General features: G+C 32.3%; 1 protein-coding gene across 2 annotated transcripts; it reads right to left on the bottom strand.

Moving 5' to 3' along the window:
- Window positions 1–7,811: 7,811 nt before the first annotated feature.
- On the bottom strand, window positions 7,812–18,150 carry LOC125503898 (class E basic helix-loop-helix protein 23-like). Of its 2 annotated transcripts, XM_048665031.1 has the most exons (5): window positions 17,643–18,149; window positions 17,471–17,565; window positions 15,531–15,772; window positions 12,708–12,982; window positions 7,812–11,430 (listed from the first exon to the last, which is right to left on the bottom strand). In XM_048665031.1, exons 2-5 carry the CDS (start codon window positions 17,537–17,539, stop codon window positions 11,267–11,269), a joined length of 750 nt encoding a protein of 249 aa, XP_048520988.1. In that variant the 5' UTR covers window positions 17,540–17,565; window positions 17,643–18,149; the 3' UTR covers window positions 7,812–11,266. The 2 variants fall into 2 exon arrangements, with proteins under 2 accessions (XP_048520988.1, XP_048520987.1); XM_048665030.1 differs by having other exon boundaries at window positions 17,471–18,150.
- Window positions 18,151–22,628: the final 4,478 nt, after the last annotated feature.

Here is a 22,628-nt window from a genome sequence, read left to right as displayed (position 1 = left end):
GATGCTTCACCATAGATAAGACTGATCACGTCACACTAATGGTGCGAATTAGGTGTCGGCGAGACAACAGCGCCATCATCAGATTTAAATTTAAAACAAACCTATAATTGGATAAACATTGGATTCTGTATGGGCTTGGCTGTCTTCAACACTTCATATTTCTTAAAATATAATAACAATTACACGCAGTTTCTGGAAAATTTTTCCAGAATTAAAAAATATAATTCAAAAAGTAAACCTCGAAAACTAAAAGTAGTCGAAATGTTTGTTGACTTAAGGTCATTTTAGAGTCGGTAATTTTATTGCCCGCTACTTTCTTGCGGCTATTTTCTTGCAGCTATGATTTTAGTGTTGCGCTTTACAGTGTACAATGTTAAACTCCACATTTAGACAAATCGATCAAGCGTAACAACTATTCACTATACGTGAAAAATCCGAAGTTTGTTTGTTTTGTTTTCGTTTGAGGTCACAATCATTTGGCCAAGGGAATTATTGTGATTAACATAAGTTTGAGTTTATTTCGATGAAAAACGAAAATAAGCAAATATGCTAGTGGTGGTGATTTATATTACTATGAGTGAACAGTTGGCAGCATAAAAAAACCAGAAGTCACTAAAGTTGCTAGCTGCAAGCAATTTTAAGTGTGGAACTATAGCCGGCAAGCACAGCGGCCAGTGCAATAAAAGTTGCCGGCTAATCGAGAACCGATAAAATGCGCAAGCGTAGAACGAAATATTGCGTGCAAGAAAGTTGCGGGCAATAAAGTTGCCGACTGTAAAACGGCCTTCAAGCTCACTTTGTACATTATTTCCATCAGGAGCACAGAAATGGGAAGAAGAATCGACATTTGGAAAGTACTCCAGACAGGCAGACAGACAGATTTCACGGGTTTCGATTGTTAAGGGCGTTGATTGAATTCTACTGAAAGAAGAATGTTTAGTCGAGTTGAGTCAATGCGTTGCAATTGTAGAAGTTTGTTGGTTGAGTGCCATCTTAGCAACCGTTTTTGAACAAATGTTCAAAATATTCAATGGAAAATCATCCATTTCACGTGGAGCATATTTTTTGAAAGTCTTCATTGATAATCAAGGCAATCCCTTAACCGATTTCCAATCCCACTTTTGCAAGAAAAAAGTCCAAATTCTTCGAAAAAACTTCCCTTAATTTGAAATGTTGAGATAAAAGATTGAATGATTACATTATTACCAGGAACACAGAAGTGGTCGGAAGCAGCCAAACCCCAAACAGGCGGCCACCCTGTAGGCTCGAACTTTCACTGGGGTTTAATTCGTTAGTGAGCGTTTAAATTGACCGAAAGAAACCAAAGATTACTCGAAATCGCACACTGAAGATAACTGGAAATTTAATGAAATGTTGAAAATGTTCAATGGAATTCCGATGACCATTTGACGACATTCGGAGCAAATCAGTGCATTTCTTTAAGTCTTCAGAACCCAGGTTATTTTTAACCGATTACCACAGTCCAATAAAAAGATGGCATCTTGCAAAAAAAAATATTAATCGGCAATCATTCAAGTCCAAACCAGTACCCCAAAATGGCGAATAAAGTTTGACTTTGACGTTCTGTCCATCAGGAACACAGAAATGAACAGAAAAAGCAACACTTCGACTTGGAAGATTATTGAAAATTGATGTGAAATGCTGAATGTTTCAAATGGGCAACTTGGTAATTTTTTTTTTCGTTGATTCTCAGATATTTTCCTTCCAGTCTTTTTTTGCTTTACTTTCTAACACCGCTACATAAGTTGAAAGTTTTCAGATTTTTTAGTTTAATTTTCGTTTTTTCTTCGGTTTTGACACTTTCCCTCCAAGTGTTGTTCTATATCTTGTCTTTCTCGGATGGGTTTTTCTGAATTGTGAATGGCCAAAAAATAGTTGTCACCTTTTTTATTTGTTAGTTTCTTTCTTCACTGTTGAAACACTGTATATTCGCTTTTGCTCCCTTTTTATAGAGATCCCGTTTATAAATTTATAAACTTGTTCGTTATTGGATTTTTCTTCTTGATCCTTTTGTGGTTTCTGTATTGTGGTCATCTTTATTCGTAAAAAAATACTTAATTGTATTCCTTATCGATTTTATGAGTTGGTTGGTACCTGTACATTTTTTTTCTGATCCTTCCCATATTTGCGTTGTTGGTCTGTTGTTGCTTATTACCGTTTCCTCCTGATTCGTTGCTCTGTTTCCTTAGCTATTCTCTTAATTTAATCGTACCTGTTTTTATTCTGTTTTTTACACTCAAGCTTTGTCAGAATTAATTCAAATCGCGCAAAGAAACAGATCTGCCTCGATCAAAATCACTCCTATATTCACGGTGCTCTTAAGTTAAAAGTCTTCAATTTTAAATGTGTAATAAAGCAGACTTTTATTTAAAACCTTTACTCGCTTGGTTCATTATGCTGCGTTCATATCTAACTAGCTGAGACCGAGCCGAGCCTGATCCGCGGCAAATCCCTTTGATATTTCGTCAAAACACCAACGAAAATTCGATCATATGTAGGTGTTTTAACGAAAATCTAAGGAATTTTGCCGCATCTTAGTCCCGGCTCGTTAGGTCTGGGACGCACTATTCCAGATATATAGCGTGTTAAAGTTTGTAAGAAAATGTATGCATTTTTTCATATTGCATGAAATGTTGGTCACATCGAACTTTAATAGATAGTTACGAATAAATGATTCAAATAGTTGTTTAGTTCAACATCAGTGGCGCGTTAATTGGGGTCCGGAATTCGCTCTTTTTTGCTCCTACCTGTAATGCCCGAAAAATGTTTATGTAATAAAAATATTTGAAATTTTTCAAGTAATAAAAAAAAACTGTTTATGTTGACTTTTGCTTGATTTCGTCTTTCATTTCTGAAATTTTAAATACGTTTAGGGTCATGAAAAAACATAAAATTTCCGTGTTTGCTCATTCCAGAACTGGTTAAGCCTGAATGCATGGTTGGGGATAATAAATGAATTTGGGATTGATCCATTTTTCTACCGGTTTTCGTTTGAACTGTGAAGGGTTTTTCAACTTTCTGTGCAACATCTTCATTTATATTAAAACAACTGGTTTCAAATGGACGGTGTCCCAAAGTGAATGCATCTGAACTATCCGTGCAAATTAACGAGTTTCAGTAAATCAATAATTCCAATTTAATTTTTCAATAATTTTATAGGAAGGAATTGACAGTAAAAACTTTTTCAAGCGCCTTTAACCGAAGCAAAATGGAAGAAAATTATAGAACAGTCATGCCATACTAGGGAATTTTTCCCTAGTTCTAGGAACTTTTCTCAGGCAAAATTGAAACTAGATTTTTTATAAATACCTAGGGATTTCTCAAATTTTTGTTTCTCTGTGAGAGCAGAGTGAGTTGCAGTGAATGTGATTTGCAACTGCACCATCTACATATGAACTATTAAAATAAAAAAATTAAATTAAAGCTGAAACTTAAAATAATTAATAAGAAGAATACAAATTGAAGCAAAATTATGAGTTCCATTTCTTTACATTTTTTAAATTTCGTAATACACCGTTTTCAATAACCTTTTTTTGTTTCACCTAACATTTTTACTTATAACTTTTTTGGAAAATCTAGGGAAAACTAGAGATTTTTGAAGTGACATTTTGGCGATTTTAATTTCACCGATCTGGCATTACTGCGCGTAGAACGAACATCAGAACAGTTCAGTGAGTCATCAGATCAGTCTTTATCTCTGTTGATTATGTATGATGTTGATTATCTATGGGTTCAGTGAATGATATTTTTCGGCAAGAAGAAACACGTATTTCGTAAAGTTTGGGTCGGAAAGCACGTGTTTTTGGATAATTTCGATCAGGAACGCATAAATGGTCAGGAGAAAGCCTCGAAAGGAACCGACGACTAAATAGACTGGGTTTCGATTGTTAAAAGGTGTTAAATTGACCTGAGAACTGTTGAATAGGGTGAGTTGGGTTCGCAGTTTTCTTTTGCCAAATCAATTTTTACCTCGTTACCACTTTTGCAAAAAAAGGTGCCCACACTCTATGGTGATTCCACTTTCAACATCTGGATAAAATATATAGAGGCAAAAGAATAGAATAGAAATAGATTATTGGAGAAGCAGCTGAAGATGGAAAAAATCAATATACCTGCAGTGAAGGTGATTTGCTACTGCCAAATATACATACGAACTCTATCAAATAATCTCCTTTAAGATATTTTTCATTTGCTGGGATGCAAAAATCAATACACTTGCAGTGAATGTGATTTGCAACTGCACAATCTACATATAAACTTTGTTAAATATATACATAAAATTAAATTAAAGCTACAGCTAAGAATACAAATTGAAGGAAAATTATGAGTTCAATTTCTTTACATTTTTTAAATTTCGTAATACACCGTTTGCAATAACCTTTTTTGTTTCACTTATAATTTTTTTTTAAATCTAAGGAAAACTAGGGACTATTTAACCGATATGGAATCATTGGAGAAAATAGTAATTACTGCCTAGAAAGTGTTGGATACAAAGATTAACTTCAGATGTACTTCAACTAACAGCCAAACAAATTAGTAAGGAAAACTTTTTTATTTGAATAGCCGAAACATTATTAGGAAAGCGTAGCCTTTCTCATAACAATCAAATTTAGTAAGAAGGTAAAGCTGTTGATATCAAACACCTGAAAAACTGCTTGCTCAACGCCATTACATAAGTATTGATCAACTTCCGAAAGATTTGCTTTAGTGGAAACTGATAAAATCTGATATTTGTTCTTCTAATAAAAGACAAGAGTTTTTTGCGATTAAAAATTTGCAGGGTGGTTAATATTAACTAGAAATAGACTTTAGAAGGTTGCAAAGGAAAATATAAATGGCTCTCAAAATCGCCTTTGCTTTTACAGCTCACATAAGTTGAGTTAAGCCCAGTGGTTCAATTGACAACTTATTTTTCGGTAGATAATCTCTAAATCAATACACGGATAATTAAAATATGTATTTAAAAAAAATGAAACATAGTTAAAATCACCTTTCCAGATATATTAGATAAAAAAAATTCAAGCAATTTATTATTGAATATATTTTATATTACACAACAAATATTCTTAAGGAATGTGTTTTCCATTTCGTTTTGGTTCAGATTTGCAAAGAAACTTCTCTGTAGGGTTATAATTCGAACCATTATGAAGAACAAAAACATAAATGACCTAAATTTAAAACGTAATCTCGACTCAGATAAAAGCATGGCAAATATCTTCTTCATAGGCTCATATAGAATAACCTCCAACAAGTAAAACTTCCCAAATTGCTCTCAGAATTGTTTCACAAACTTATATTTATATTTCCTTCTTTTTCTTCAGGATAATTTTGAACAGTTGAGGCTTGTATTTTACGCAAGTGGCTGATTCTGCTGAAAATCTACACCAACTTTACTTATACGTACTGGATTTATATTTATGAATTAGTTCAGAATTCCTTATTGAAAAAGGCACAGCGACTCTAGAGCTTATTAGTTCACAGTAGATTTAAAAAAATAATGTGAAAAGTAAATCGAATGTGCGACTTGTTAAGAATGTTAAGTTTATCTACATTAACAAATTGAAACATTTACTTTTTTGACATTTCATTTATAAAAGGCAATTAAAATTGATGAGAACTACAATTAATTGACAATTATTGATTCTAATTCACATGATTTATCGTACAGAAGCGACGCTAACGTTCTAAGCCGTCAAAAGTATAAGTAAATGTATATTTTGTTTCGATTCGAAATGGTTGTAATTTGTTAATAGTATCTACGTCTGTTATGATATGTATTATTTCTTTACAGTGCTAATTTTTCAGTCAGTAGATGGGCAAATACGTGATTGAGGAACGATTAAAGGTTTTTTTATGACTGAGGTCATAAAAAAGGTACATCATTATACCGACGTATTGTAACCTCCAAGTTCCTCTGGATGGAAGAACGTGTTTTTGAAATATTTAGTTTATTAATTTACAGAATCATAAAATGCTATTAAGTTATTATTAAAGAAAATTAAGATTTTTGAGTCGTTACGATGAAACATAAATTATTGTACTGTGTAAGTACGTCATGGATCATCTGTATGGGACAAATTCTAAAGAAACTTCGGCTTTTAACCGGCGCGGCAGCACAAATAGGAACTAGCAAAAATTCGCGTAGTGATTTCATTTGATTTATCGAGACATTTGAGGGTAAAAATGTTAAAAGTTTTCCTGGGTTTTGAGTCAAAGTGGATGTTTAAGCCCTCCTGGGGTCTGTTTTTGAAAACCCCCGATTGTTTTAAGTTAAAAGTCCCGATTGTTTGGATCAGATGATCGAGGTGCCCAGCTACAGTTCCTTCTCGTCCAATTGATTGTTTTTCAATCATTTCATGGAATATCCGACTGAGTGAACACGAGCTTCTTCATTTATGGCTATTATAAAATGTTATTTCGTTGTTATAAAAGTAAATTCAGACTTTTGAGTCGCTACTATGAAATAGAAAGTATTGTACTGTGCCTGGGGGGGTGGGGACAAAGCCCCATAGAATGATGAGGGATGTAAATTAGTCCATATCTCAAACTCTCCAGAGGTGCTTAAAGTACTACGACTTTTTTATTTATTTTATTCATTTTTGCCACGACGAATTTTATCCATTTTTCAGTTAAGTATTAAAGATTACCTTGAGGGTAACTTCGTGATTGTCAAAAGAGTCTAGCTTCCAGTTGGTTTAGAAAATGTTTTAGACTACAATGCCGACGGTAAAAGGAAACCAGTGTTTGGACAGAACTAAATCAGATATTATAAAAGTCGAAGAAAGTAATAAAGCTCCATTGAAATTCAAAGTCTGCCTTGTAGCCTTGACCAACATAGTGATTTACAGTTAATGCGCCTACTGCTGATCTCCAAAACATAAGACCGCAAAAATGACGGCATTTTGTAATGCACAAAACAATAACACCAGCAGATTTACAGGATTAATTGCTTTGTGCACAAAAAAATATATACACGATGATTTAATTTGGCGTTATTCCTCTGGAGGTTTTGACGTGGGAAATTAACTAAGTTCCGAAAACATAGTGAACGATTCTCATAAAACAACCCTTGAAAAAACATTTGTTAAAAATCTTGAAGGTAATTATAAATTAGGAGTAACAATATATTTAAATACACCAGCACATGACGACTTTTTCATTAACAAAACGTACATACCTGTTGCTTTCTAAGCAAATCAACGAAAGCAACTAAACCAAATATTTAAAAAATCTTTTTATTGATGGAACTATATTTGTCACCCTAAATTAAATTGTGCGAAATTCAGGTTTTTAATTGGCCGGAAACCAATGATATAAATACCTGATATTAATGTATACTCCATTATCTATTACTTGATGCAAAGTTTCTTAAAAGTTTCAATATTAAGGAAAATTTAATCAAACCCTCTTAATTGTGCCCCTGCTTGTTTATATTAAACTGACCACAATCTTAATCGTTATTAACAGAAATATTATTTTCTCCAAAACCACAGGCAGGAGAAATTAAAACTCTTTAAATGTATAAACTTACAGCAGATGTTCAATTTAAATGCAGAAAGTTATAGTCAACTTCCGATAAATCCGTAACAACCAGCACCTTGAATGTCTACTTACTTGTAACTTACCAACTTTAAGCACTATTCTTTTCACCACTGTTCTCTGCCAACGTTTGACGACGTTCATAGTACGACACCCTGTATGATTTGCACAAGCTCCACCTCTGAAAATGTTCCTTTCAAGGATTTGACTTGATGACTATTGTTGGACTTTGAAATAAAGCAATTCAAAAATTAATATCACACATACTTTATCAAGTTGTATCCATACAATTATGCTATATGCTTCTATCTGATTCGCATATCCAAATACTTATCATGCAGGAACGAATTTGCTGTAAATGTTGAAATGATTTAGATCCCTTACTTGAACCTACAAACATTTTGTACATGGGTGTATATTTTACATTGCAATGCAAAAGAGAGCAACACAGTGCAGATGTCTTGAGCAGAAAAACGGAAAAGGTTCATCTGACCAACGCCCTTAATGCTTAATTGTTACATTGAAGGTCTACATCAAACGTAAATACTAATCAGGACATGGCCTTTATCAACATGTCTGATAATTAAATAAATAAAAAGTGACGATATTATATTAATAGACTTTCTTATATCTTCATTTAATTCCGATCCTTCTTCACAACGTCCTCCGAGTATCCGTTATTTGCTCAATCCCAAATAGTCATTGTTACAAACACAGCTGCTTCTTGTTAGTCAACTACACCCATGTACTTTATGTTTTTCATCGATATAGTAGCAGTCTAAAAACTACACAAATTGCATACTTATCTCCAAGTTATGTTACACGTTCTCTAAGTTAAAATACATCTTATATTTATATAAAAATTATCCTAATTGACTAGTCTGTTACGGTAAGATCACACCAAGTATTGCTTATGTTTAATATATTTGTTCATCCGATGAATGTCCTCATTTTATATTATTTAAGTAGTCTATAGGACGACTAGCATACGAACAATACAACCATATTTTGTCACATATCGTTAAAGCCATCAAATCCACATGGTTTAGAGGAGAATCAGCAGCGAATAATACAAGAAAATTAAGAGATTAAACGATACACCATTTCAAAACACATTTCAACTGGTATGCCCAGATTTGAATTGTAATGTATAATTGAGCGTTGAAACATTGCTAATATGTAGATTCAGCAGTGTTAAATTACAGGATTATACAAATTATATAAAAAATAATTTATTAGAAAATTAGGAGAAAAGTAGTTAGCTGGTATTGTTATTACTCTTCTATGTGTATTTGTTCAAACTATCAAATGTGAAGGAAAAATACAGTAAAAACTAGTCTCGTAACGTAAATCGTAGCAAGTCATTTATGTATTAAAATTATTCACCTGCATGGTGATTATTTAGTACCTACATAAGTGGTTGCTTTTGAATTCTTTTGATAATTTGCTTTTATTCTCTGGTAATTTATCGACCATCATACTCTCCAATTTCTCGACTCTTTTATTACCCACTTTCTGTACTCATCTTTCTCTCTCATCTGCGTACAAATTATTACATTTGCCAAATGGAAGTTATACGTAAACGGAGTTAAAATCTTAAGAAGCAAATATTGCTTTTTGACCGACTAGCTTTTTGAAATGGTTCATAACGTTGCAACGAATTGAAGTTACAAATCTGTTATTATATTTATTAAACCCCACTATATAACTTAAAATATAAGTTTTCTTATATACAGGCTATTTTAAATTAGGCCGGCACTATTGGCAGCTTTAATATTAGTGAAGATAGGAATTAGATCAGTTAAACTTGGAAGCAATGCATTTTGTTTTACTGTATGAAATGGCTTAAGTTTTCGCGGCAAATATTTAAACAGTTGGTTTTATTTTGTATGTTTTCGTTTATATTTTTGCACTGATTATGATCACCCAAACATATGTTGATCCAAATAATTTTTCAGTTTCATGAAATATAGTAGAACGTAACTTTTTTCTCAGTTTTCAGATATTATAATGATAATCCCGATTTAAATTTTTATAAAAAAACCCGTCAAAGCAAAGCTTTAGTGATTTTTTTACCTCGTCAACCATAATCACTAATAAGAAAGTTTTGAAGAAAACGTACAAAGAACTACGTAAATCAAATAACGTGTTTTTTCATATGCTTTGAAAAATACTCGATCGAGTTAGTCATCAATACAGTTGTGATTTCAGATAGATACTGTATATAACTGAAATAGCGCGAACAAAGAAGATAAAAACTTAATTCTATTTTTTTTTGCAAAATCTCTAATTTTAAATTTAACCGTTGTTTCTGCTACAGATCGTTATTTATTCAGTCATTTTTCAATTCAATGTTATTTAATGGTTTCTTTGTAGTTTATGCATTGAATTTACAGACGAACTAAACAGAATCAAAGACACAATTTCAAAGTATTAAACTTACCTCAAAGCAAACAGAGTGTTGAACTTGTGATCAGTCAAATTTAAAAGTTTTCTCTTGCTTAATTAACACCTGTGAGGGGCATTTATTAATTTTTCATTTCGAAATTACTTTGGTACTTCATAAATAAGATTTGGACTTTACATAACCCATTTCAAAGTGTGTTATGGAGTTGGAATGTGATCTAATCATTCAATAAAATCGCTTCTTTTCATCTAATAATTTGAAAATCTTTTGAAAAKCTTCAATCTCATCAAATAGGAGAAATACCATCATGTATATTGTACCAAAAACGTCTTTTTCAGTTACATYGAAAATTAWGTGTTCCCAAAAAACTCCAAATATTTTAAATTATTAAAATCCTTGACCAAAATCAAAGTATAATTAYTCAACTTTCTGCCGATATTGAATCTCTTCATCTTGCACTTAGATTTGCTGGCGCCCACTATTGGAAAACTATTATTTGGCCTTAAAAAAAAAYTACCGGGTTTATYCTTCATTCAATTGAACTTAAACCATCCAAATTCGRGCGTTTCCTCCTAAGTAAGAACAATCTCAGTTTCTTCAAATTTAAGTTGTATTCGAATGCGACATTCATATTTTCTCAARAGTTGCAGTTTCTTAGTCACATGATTTGAAATTTATAATTTATTGAACCTACAAGTTTAAGCTCATTTTTGATTAATAAATTTGATTGGCATTCASAGAAGTTGCATATGAAGCAGTTCGAGATTTAGTTAGGAATTTTTAAATATAATCTAAATTAATGGTCGGTTTGCAAAAATGGCATTTTTRTAGATTRATCAATATCTACTTAARATCGAAGTGATACTCATTTAGAACGTAACATGTTGTAAAACACATAAAGCCCCAAATATGAAACCTTAAGGAAATAACAGATAGATGAAGAACTAACTTTATTAGAAGTTTTGGACGAATAATCATGTCTTTGCTTGTTTAAGTAATAAACTGGCAATAACCACAGAAAAGGCAGCATATTCCACTCCATTGTTTCCCTCAATTTTTTTTTAAATCGAATTAATGTATTTCTATTAAATGCATCTGACTTACGATATAGAGCTTGAACACACATAAAAATCTCCCCAAAGTCTACAAAATCAATTCAGTTGCACTACTTACTGTTTGCATTAGATTTGAACTAGTCAGTTTTCTATTGGCACATCAATTTAAAAAGTTTTCTATCAGCTCAGGGCATTAAATTTTCGGCACCATGTTATGAATCTATATCTTATTATCGCAAGCGATTCACATTGCAGATCCGGAACCTCCATTATTTCCTTCGTTGTGTCGAGCATTTTCCGCTTGGAGAGCTTGTTGTTGTTGTAGGAACTTGGCTGCTGCTGGAAACCCTTGGAGATCGAATCCTGGAGGTGCGACTATTGTAGCTCCAGCTCCAGCCCCGGCAGTGCCTTGAAAAAAATATTATTTTGCAAATACTGCGAAGAAAGATTAAAATTGAATATAGGAACCGGACGTTCATGTATTCTATAGGAAAATGTTGAAGTTTTTTTGGAAATTGTTCCAATTTTAAATTTGCTAAATTCAAAGAGAATAGCAAGTTATTGAGTCAACTCGGATTTTGTTTAACCTCCACTGGTTGATACAAATACTAATATATTCTTATTTTTCCTGGGTCTCAGTCAAAGTGTGAAGTAAAAATTTTGAATATTGTTTATTTTATTGCGTTTCGGCGAGACAACAGCGCCATCGTCAGATTTTAAATTTACACAAACTACAAACACCAATTCACAATTAAAACATGTTGTATACAAACTATAATTTATAAAGCGTTAAAACACTCATCAGTTCTTGAAGGAAAAAATCCTTCCTTTTGGGAGAGCAAAACATTTGAAAAACTTACCTCATAATTGTTAAACATTACGTTCTTTTGGGTCTTTGCCTTCTTGAAACCTTAAATTTGTCTGAATTATTTTCTACGTTTATTTTTTTACGTAAACGAACGTAATGTTTACCAATTATGAGGTAAGTTTTTTATGTAAGATTGTATCAGGCCACGACACGGTAAAAGGAATAAAGGCAGACCGAGAGCCAGATGGAAAGACGCCATAGAAAAAACCAGAGGAAAACTATGGTCACAGCAAGCTGAGGACCGCAGAATGTGCAAGCAACTTGGCAACTTGAGGAAGCTTATATCCAACAATATATCGAATAGCTGTTGCATGATGATGATTATGATGGACTACTAACACAGAATAAGAGCAAATGCTTCCAATAAAACTGAACATCACATACAAACAGCACCACAAGTTGCATGGAGATCAATAAGACAAGAGAAGACGAACCAGACAATTTAAGTTCATTTCTCCAACAAACAACTACGCGACTCAAAAGCAATCAAACTAACCAACGAAAACAACAATAGTAATATCATAAAGGCACAGTAAATATTGCAAATAGAAAACTTGGGTGGATACAATTTTCGAAAATGTTCCATATGTAATAATAATTTGCAAAAATATCTAGTGAATAAAGAAAACTGTTAACATCTTAATCATTCATTATCATAATTAATTAAAATTAATTACTTATCATAACATCATAATCAGTAAACTAAATGCTGCTTTCGGTGCTCTTAAATAATAAAATTTAAAGAATCTTTTAAATGACTTAATATGTATCTTCAAAAAACGAACTGTTCAATATACTACAATCTATGGTAACTAACCTTGTAAATAGGCAATAAGTCTCTTCATCTCCTCCAAAGCATTAGCTTGCATAAGAATATAATTTTTAGCCAATAATAGAGTAGCTATTTTCGACAGCTTCCGCACAGATGGTGAGTGGGCATAAGGAATGACTGCTCTGAGTTCATCCAGAGCGTCATTCAGATCGTGCATTCTTCGACGCTCGCGGGCATTTATGTTTAGTCGAACGGTTTTGCCTTGACGATTCTTTCCTTTGACATTCGGATTCGTGCTTCCGGATCTGGATTCTAAAGATCTGGAAATAGACCACCTTATATGAGGCTTTTTGTTGATAGCAAAGTGCAATTACAACGTAATAAATATAATTTGAGGACGATCTTTGAGGGCGGAAAACATAGTAAATAAGAGAAATCGCATGCTTATCATATGGAAGACCAACCATTTATTCCTTAAGTTTTTCTAGACGTTTGTTTACTGTGTTGAATGCTTTTCTTGAAAATAATAATAACAATGATTGATAATATTGAAAAAAATTTATCAATTTAATGAAAATTATGACCTGTACTTTCAATGAGGTCAATAGCACGTCACCAATGATTGTACAGAGAAAAGAAAAGATACATTAGTTTTCCTTGTACATTGTTTTGAAAATAGCTTTTTAAGTACCGTGGAATTAATATATTCTGCTTCAGTTGATTATTTAGTACTGTTTATGGCTCGAGGAGCGAAAATTACAATTGAAATTACCCGGATTGAAAAAAAATATCCATTTATGGACTTTCTCTCATCAATATCATCTGCATAAACTACAACAGCATATTCCATTAATATACTGTTACCATCCTCATTTCTTTAACACTTTTTTGCGTTTCCTCGCATGTGAAAACTTACTGTATTTCAACCAATTTAGGCTTAAATTTGCAAGTCAGGCACAGTAGGATRCAAGTAAAAAGCTTTTTTGTTTTGCCYTCATTAGTGCTAATTAATGTAAACCTTATTTTTCTTYATMGATTTTCGAATAGTGTTAAGGTCAGTTTCAAATGCTCGCGTTTATGAGACTATTGCGACATTTTTCAACATTTTTCTTTTTAATTATTTTTTAAGTTTTAAGTTWAATTTTAAGTTTAATTTCTCTACAACTTCGAAACTAAACAGGCAAAAATAGAAAAAACGTATATGATATTCTGTAGAATATTGTTTTATCCATAATTGTTTAGATCTAATAATTTTTTTATTGCAGATGCTGAGGTTGCTACAGTTTTTTTAAAGCGCTCGTCAATCATAGGGAAGAAATTACTTTTGCAACCACATAATTTTTTTTTGTTTTCGAAAATCACAGATTCGTTATATTTTTTTTCTGGTAATTATTAAATTCTTAATTAATGAGTTTAATGTAAATTTTTAACAATTTTTACATAATTTATTTATATATTTTATTGTATACTAGTTTTTGAAGTACAAGACGTTTTTACAATTATTCCGCATAGGTTCGCTACTGCAAAAAACGACCAGCATAATTTTTATTTGGTACAAATATACAGCGTGGTCCAAATTCGAACAATCTATTCTACTTTAGGGTTATCAAACAGATATTTTTTCTAAATGAACAACTGCTCAGAATTGTAGAACTATATCAAAATCTTAGGTGGTTTTTGAATTATTGCGACTACAAAAAGGAATAAACGTACAAAGCTATAATTTTACCAGCAAAAACTGATTATTGATGATGATTATTAAACAATTATTTTAAGTGGACTAGTTTCTTTCTGATCCATTGTTTATCAAAAGTAGATTTCTTTATATCTACTCAAAAATTATAAATTTTTACTGTATTCTAAAATAAATCGCGTTTATAATAATTAGCATATATTCAGTTATGTCGGTATATTTCAGAACCACCAATTTTTCTTTAACTAAAACAATTAAAACCTATAAATTACGCCTACAAATTTGTATGAAATAACAAAATATTTTTCCTTTACTTTATATCCTGTTGCAAATGTCGGGTCGGAAATGACTCAAAAGTTCAAAGACGCAAAAAAGTGGATAGAAACCTGTAATATTACAACTTATATTGCAGGTAAAGGTATCGAATAATAAATATTAGCCGTATTTGAATACAGTATGGCAAGTTATTATAATCAGCTTCTTAGAAAAATCATTTATTAAATTAAAATTGAAGAATAAAGAACATTTTATTGATTCCAAGCTCGTTCACTCGGATTTTCGGGATTCTATTTGAAATGTTTATGTTAAGGAAAATGTTATTGTATGCAATTTAGTCTTAACTAAAAACATGTATTCAGCATTGAGCTTGATGACATAAGATAATAGAAAATTCAATGCTGTTATTTGGGTCTTTTAAGCATAATTCTTGGTTTTCAAAAAACATTTAGTTCTTTTTTAAATAAAATTTTCTAAATCCATCTAAATACAAACAAATCGCTTAATAATCAAATACATAGGGTTCTTTCAGTCTGAATTAAGTTTTAAAAACACTGATTTTTTACTCTTAAATCGCTACTATTAATCTCATTAATCAATAGGAAATCATAATTTTCTTTCATAAATTTTCAGCCTTCAGCATTCAAAGTAACAAAATGGATCGTGGGGCTCACTTTAGCATATACAATACTTTCTTTTTTATTTAAAAACTGCAGTCGAAAAGTTGAAACTATGAAATGATTCCTAAGATACAATTCTTTATTAAAAATGTTCGTTCTTTCTAATTTTATTTTATCTTGTCCTTTTATACATTTTAAATAAATTTGAAAAGCTCTGTTAAAATATTTTTCAAATTTATTTATGACTCAAATTAAGATATACATAAAAATGATTCATACCTGCTGCTATGTTGAATTGAACAACCAGGATCGGGATTATTTTCGTCCGAAGGTGGACCGTGAGGCGTGGTCACGTTCTGTTGACATCCTTGAAAGTAAAATCCTCCTAAACTCACCGTCCCTAACGGTGTCCGTCGACCTGGAACTTGAGATTCGTCCTGAGAATTTGCAGCTGGAAACGAAGAATAACTTTGTGGATGGTCCATTGCTGCTGCCGAAGAACTTGGTCCGGTAGAACTGCCCTAAAAAAGAAAAGTTGATCAAAAATCATGTATCTACTCTGCACAAAACCGGAAGCAACAGCAAAAATTAGAACATAAAACAGTTAATGTAGATAGAAACAAAACAAATAAACGCAGGTTCGTGTCGATTTAAAGTAAAAAAAAAACGCATTTATTATTTTAAGTTAATAATAGTTTAAAACAGAATTTGAGACACGTTTAACATATGACTGTTATGTTGTTTTCGATTCCAAAACGAATTTTATTGTAGAAGTGCCTTTAGTACTTAATTTTATTAGTAGATTATTTTATGTAAATTATATTTATTTTATTTACTCCTTATATAGATTACAGTTTTTTCGAAAAGTATTTTTTTTTACAATTGAATCAATAGTGCAAATGATTCAAAACTTTGTGGTATATGAGTTTTTATTAGTTAAAATGTGATGTTTTAGAAAAATACTGTGCATTCCAGGTTTCCTTACTTCGATATATTATTAAACGTATTTTATTACTTACAAAGTTGAACTAATACGTTATCACTGCTGGTTTTGTGAATATTTTCGTGTATTCCATAACCATCTTAATATTCAGTAATTGTTTTCGAATACTTTATTATTAACGATTTTTTAATTATTATCAGGGTTGCTTTGCCTTTACATGCAGAAAATTGATTGAGAAACCGGTCAAGTTCTAAAATCTCAATTTGTCAACAAACTTTTTCGATTAAAAAATACAGTAAATCTAATACTATAAAAATGCTTTAAGGTAGTATTAAACTATTCTTGTTTTTTTTTCGATCAAAATTTTCTGTTAAAGATAATTTATCAATATTTCTTTAATGTCTATCTCCAGGTTTTTGGATACATTTATGTTTCTGTTCTTTATTTTATATTGACTTTCTAGCGATTTGAAAGTTTATTATCAGAAAAAATAACTATTTTCTTTTTATAAGACACATTAAATTACAATAGAAAGTAATTATCTTTATTTTATTCAATGGAATTAAAATAGACACTTGCGAAGAATTATTGAAAACGAAATTTAACAGGTTTCAAATAATTTTCTTTCGAAGTTGCGAACTGTAGAGTGCTGTGCATATTTAGCAAATTGCAAAAGTCGCATTAAAAGAATATTGCAAACATAAAATTACAAAATCTAATGTCGAAAGCATAAGAAATTACATCAAGATATTGAGAAAAATAAACAAACGTCTGAAAACTGTAAATTGCGATTGGTATAAATTAAATTACACTCAAATGGTATTATTTGATGACAAGCGCCCGAGCTCTGTTAATTACTTAAAAAAAATTAAGTCAACTGATGTGCATATAATATAATATAACCACAATGTACGGAACCAATTACTTTACTAAAGATGTCAACATGTGTTCCATTATTTTCTTAAAATTTTAAATAAATGAGTTAAGCACCAACATGATATTTATATTTTTTTTACAAACTTCTTGTTGGGTATTTCGCCTCAATATGGTAATGTTTTGAGGATTTGAGGCGAAATACCCAAGAAGACGTTTGTAAAAAAATGAATCCGCCTCAACAATATAGAACATATCTACAACTTAATTTATAGCCGTTGCATCTAAGTAGTACAAAAATATCGCCATTAATTGATTCACGTGTGTCTAGAACATTTGGGGTGGTTTCAAAAATTACAAAAAATCAATAAGGCTGAGACTTATAGATTTTATATCTACTTACAGCAACCCCTTGCCAACCCCAGTTTGCCCCGATCGAGTTTCCCCTAAGCCACTGTGGGGGTTGAATCATACCGCGTGAGATGGCGTGTGACGCATCTTCACTTTCCGAGGAGGAATCACAATCATATGACTTCATTGTTTATTTATAATAAATTTTGCAATTTCACACTCACTTTGGATGGCAGCCAGCTGGCGAACAGCAACCTGATTTATCAATGAACACAACTAGATAACTCGATCCAAACAACTCGTCAGCATCACGCAAATCTTTTTTTAAAGAAATTAAAATTTTAATAAAATATAATTTTATCACATAAATTTTAACTTTAATCCAGTTTGTCACTCACTAATCACGACTAGATATATTCACCCCTTCCACTCACTACCGCAATTTAGCTCACTGGTTGCTTTACGTAAGTACTCATTGATCAACTGCAATTATTACAATTTTTCGTAGTTCACAACATGTAAGAATCCTCCTGCTGAACAGGACCATTTACATCATTGCACCTTTTAAGTATTTACTAGAAACTACAGCACAACACCAAACCAAACTAGAGTCGAAAAATTGACAGATGTGGTCCGCAGAGACGACAATATTAGGGGTTCGTTTACCAAGGGCGTAGATTAAAGGGTAGTTTTGTTTGCATTTGATCCGCGTTTGGGGATTTCTAGATATTTTTCTTCAACTGGTAGCCAGACAATGAAAATTCTAACGGCTGATGCAAGTAGTTATTTATTCATTAAAGAGTGCAAGTAAATTCTACATTAAACAAATCAACTTTCCAAACTTTCTTACATGCTAAGGAGATGAAAAAATTAGTTGAGTATTAGATTCACATAAGTCCATGTTTGAGTCTCCAAATTACTTTAACGGATATGGAAGGTGATTGAAAATTGGCATCAATTTTTAATTAAGCGCTTACAACATTTCAAAAATACATCCAATAGGTAGTCACACATCAACTTAGGCAAAGTTTGTGTTTGAAGAAATAAGGACTCTGTGGTTTTTTAAATGAAAAATCGCAAGGGCATCCACGTATCCAGACAGAATTTTTTGAGAAACATCTCCACGTTTCGGTGTATTGGAATTTAGATTCCTTGTTAGGATTTTCAAAACATGAAATTTATAACAATATCAAACATGCATAATATTTACTTTCATCCTGGAGGCTCTAAATAGATCCAATATTCTACATACGAAACAGAATATTCACGTTGTGTTTGATCATTATCAAACAGCTGTTGCGTCCACTACTGGACATAGGCCTCCCTTAGTATCTGCCAATGCTTTCGGTCTTGTGCGTGCTGTATCCAGTTTCCCCGGATTATTTTTATATCATCCGTCCATCAAGTTGGTGCTCTGCCTTTGCTTCTATAGGCTTCGTGCCGTAGTCTCCACTCTCCAGGATCCGCTTTGACCATCTTCCATCCGCTGTTTGTGCCAAATGGCCAGCCCAGTTCCACTTCAAGATTGCAACTCTCTCTATGACATCAGTAGCACCCGTCTTTAAAATTGATCTTAAAACCGATTTCTGTGATCGCTTCATGAAGGCTCTCCAACATAGTCTGAGTCTGGTCAATACTCAGTCGGAAGTTATGAAAATGTCATCAGCGAACCTCATGTGCCTCAACAGCTCTCCGTCGATATTTATGCCGATGTCTTCCCAGTTTACTCGTTTAAAGGCATATTCCAATACGGTGGTAAACAGTTTCGGATATATTGGTCGCCCTGACAAACTCCTCTTTCGATTTGAAATTTATTTGTGTCTGCATGTAATCTTTCACATCAGTTTGTATACGTTTTTCAATAGGGAGGTATTTCAGCAACATTTTGTGCTGAGTTACAAGGTCGAAAGCCTTTTTGAAATCTGTGAATACCAAGACAACTCGCTTGTTATACTCAATGCATTTTTCTATCAGCATAGAAGAGTCTTACTAAGTTGAAGGTGTGATCCATAGCCTGCTCTAAATCCCGCCTGTTTACGAGGCTGGTATAAATTTAGTTTAGGTATCAGGTGCTTAGCTATATAAAAAGTTTGTAGACATGTGACAATAAGTTTATCGGTCTATAGTTGTACAGTTTCGCGATATCTCCCGGTCTGTGCATTATGATTATTGTAGCATTATCCCACTGGAAAGGTGTTAGTCTCATCAGAAGACATGCACTTTTTCCTGAGCAATATGTTTCTTCCTGCCTTAAAAGACTCAATAACAATTTCATCTTCGCCTGGAGCTTTGTTGTCCCTCATTTCGTTCATCGACGCTCTTATCTCCTCCAGGGTAATACCAGGAATATCATCTGAACCATGGTTTTGTACATTTGTACATGAGGCAATTTCTCACGAGGATTTTGTCTCTTTTCTTTGTATAGCTCTGTATAAAAATCCTTAACTAACTTTAGAATTTCATTCATATTTGAGGTAGTACGGCTTGCCCCTTCTGCAGTTTACAGATGTTCTTGGTACCGGAACAGAACTTTCTTCGAAGAACTTTTGTTGTTTTCGATTACTTTTTTTATTTTTTCAGATTTAAACTTTCTTATATCTCTTCTGACGCTCTTTGAGGTGTATCTATTTAGGATTCGTAGTTGGTCTGCATTTGTGGTATGCTTGAAATTTGGTTTCCTTCTCTGTTTTATAAGAGTTTTTGTGTTTTCGCTAAGATTACCCTTTGTGAACGTTGCGTTTACTACACTTAAACTGATTAGGCTGGGAAACTGAATGTAAAGTGACCAAAAAAGTGAAAATGAACTTTGCCTAAAACGTGAAAGTTGCAACTAAGTAGATGGTTTCTGAAGACAGAAGTTATATGAGCAACGATAAGATTGATGTTGAGTTTGATGAAAACAAGCACCAGAACCAGACATTAATAACCATTAAAAAGTATCTTGCAGATTTCCTTGATCTCGAACTTTTAAAGGAAAGTCCCTATCAAGTAAAGTTTGAAGAAGTGCTTTTTCTCAATAGTTTTATAATCTCCATAATAATAATAATAATTAAATAAAACATAATCAAAACTGATGTTGTTAAATGAGGTTTGGTAGTGAAGGTACGCATGTTTGTGATGAGTTTTGCGGTTTTGTGATAGCTGATGATTTGTGAGATTCTGCGACAATTTATAGTTCCATCAGTAAAATGATCTCAACCCAATTTTTTATTTATTTTCTAATTTCATGTTACCTTTAGTGATTTATGGATAAGGCAACTAGTACTTGCGTCATGTTAATGAGAAAAGCGCTACTTGCACGTAATAACTGTTTTCAAACATGTCACTTTCCTATTTTTATATTTTTTTTACAATTTTTTCTGTATTCCAACATCCTATTCAGAATAATTCAATTCTTTGTTGAACCCCCCTGTATATATGGTATTTGTATTTAATTCCAGCTAAACCTACTTATCATTTACTTTTCAGAATAATCCACATATTTTCAATTTTATAAATTTTTCAAATCAATCAGGGTTGAGCGTTTGCCATTATTTGTGAAATTGGGAATATACTTATATATTGAGACCAGAGACTTCTAGACCACTTCAAAGTCGAGTTTTACAAATTCAAAATAAAGATTATTTGTGTTTGCCATAGAAGTTATGCTTTGAGCTACAAAAGTGTCAAGAATTAACTTTTTCGGTTCTTTCGAATGATTAACACATTCTTAAATGTCTATCATTATTAGGGAACATAATGTATGCTGGGAGTTACCAGAATAATATAACTTTAGCGCTAAATTTAATAATCTGGACCACAATCTCTTTTCGCAAGATTGGCTTCTTGATCTGCACGTCAAGGAACCAATACGAGGTCTTTTTAAAAGACAATTAAGTTTAAAACCCTTATTTATTGCATTTGACAAAAATTTTCGAAAAAAAAAAACGAAAAGTACCGTTTTAGAACGCAGATAGATAAGATAGATAATAATATTTTATTGTAGATTAGATTAGATTTGCAGATATGTTAAATAAACCTGATTTTGAAACGGAAATCAAACGGAGTGTGTTGAAAACCTGAGATTCAGCATGAAATTAAAGAGTTAAATGGGCGAACGCCACTGTCGGATATCCCATTTTTGCTCTATTGTGAACGACCGACCCCCTGGGTAAATTTAGCCCTATCGAGAGAACAAAAGAGGAAGCTGTAGCTATAGCAACCGGAATCGGTGCTAACTTCTTCAAAGTGCTGCCGCCACACGAAATTTCATTTAACTACAATTATCCCGCAACTTGCACAATAGTAATTAAATGAGAAGAGCATTGCATATTTTATAGACAGGTTTATCTCATCGGTATGCCTTTATCTTTAGAGTGCTTTTGATTGTTGCTTGATTGTTGCGTACTTAATTACCCATTGCAGCAGTGATTTACAGAATTAATTTTTTAAAGTAATATGAGTAGGAGATTAACAGATTTTCATGGAAATCAATTATTAACTAAAATATTTTTTTAAATTTCATTTTAACTAATTTTTTTAATGAAGTAAAGAATGTAATAAGTATTCCAACAGACTACCAATCAAACGTGAGACCATTTCAAAATAATACTAAACAACAAACCTGGAATTAGATTTTCAACTGTTAATATCTTCTAAAAATGTAGGAAACAAATTATTTAATTAGTTTTCTCGTACCCTGCCACCCTTGTTCTCTGCTGAACTCGCGAATTTTGAATCACCCTGTATATTGCCTAGATTTGTTCAATCAGTTTTATTTATACTATTGCGTTTTATAAATTATTAATAGCAACAATTCAAAGTCGTGATGAAATCATCTCCCTGAGCGTCAATGTAAAATACTCGAGTGAAAACAAAGAATATGCATCAGACGCAAGTAAAGAATATAATGCGCTGTATCCGCAGTGACGTGTTCCATCTCGAAACAAAATTACGAATGTAGAAAAACGATATTGCAAATGGCAAACTATTGGAAGAAAGAAGAGAACATTATTTGTTAATGAATATGGACAATTAAAAGTCTCATATGACCCCAGAACGTCTGCCCGGTAGCGCTTTTTTGAATGAAATAGTTGGAAATCTGGATTGGACGATCTGGTATTCTCTGGTATTATCTCATGGCCCCTTAACAGCCCCTACTTAACGCCGCTTGATTCTTTTCTCTGAAGTTATTGTTAGTTTAGAATATTGTGTAAGGTTGTACGGTTGTA

The sequence above is a fragment of the Dendroctonus ponderosae genome, unplaced genomic scaffold (assembly GCF_020466585.1).
Source record: "Dendroctonus ponderosae isolate FM_Combo_2020 unplaced genomic scaffold, Dpon_F_20191213v2 Dpon_F_20191213_3, whole genome shotgun sequence".
NCBI lineage: Eukaryota > Metazoa > Arthropoda > Insecta > Coleoptera > Curculionidae > Dendroctonus > Dendroctonus ponderosae.
Note: the sequence above shows the minus strand (reverse complement) of the source record. Positions and strands in the feature narration are given on the sequence as shown.

Excerpts from the sequence above, each read along its gene's own strand:
- LOC125503898 (XM_048665030.1), bottom strand. The coding sequence starts at position 17,605 with ATGAAGTCATATGATTGTGATTCCTCCTCGGAAAGTGAAGATGCGTCA. Across the intron at positions 15,773-17,470 it reads GGGGTTGGCAAGGGGTTGCT|GGCAGTTCTACCGGACCAAG; the intron begins GTAAGTAGATAT and ends TTTCTTTTTTAG. Across the intron at positions 11,431-12,707 it reads ACTTATTGCCTATTTACAAG|GCACTGCCGGGGCTGGAGCT; the intron begins GTTAGTTACCAT and ends ATTTTTTTCAAG.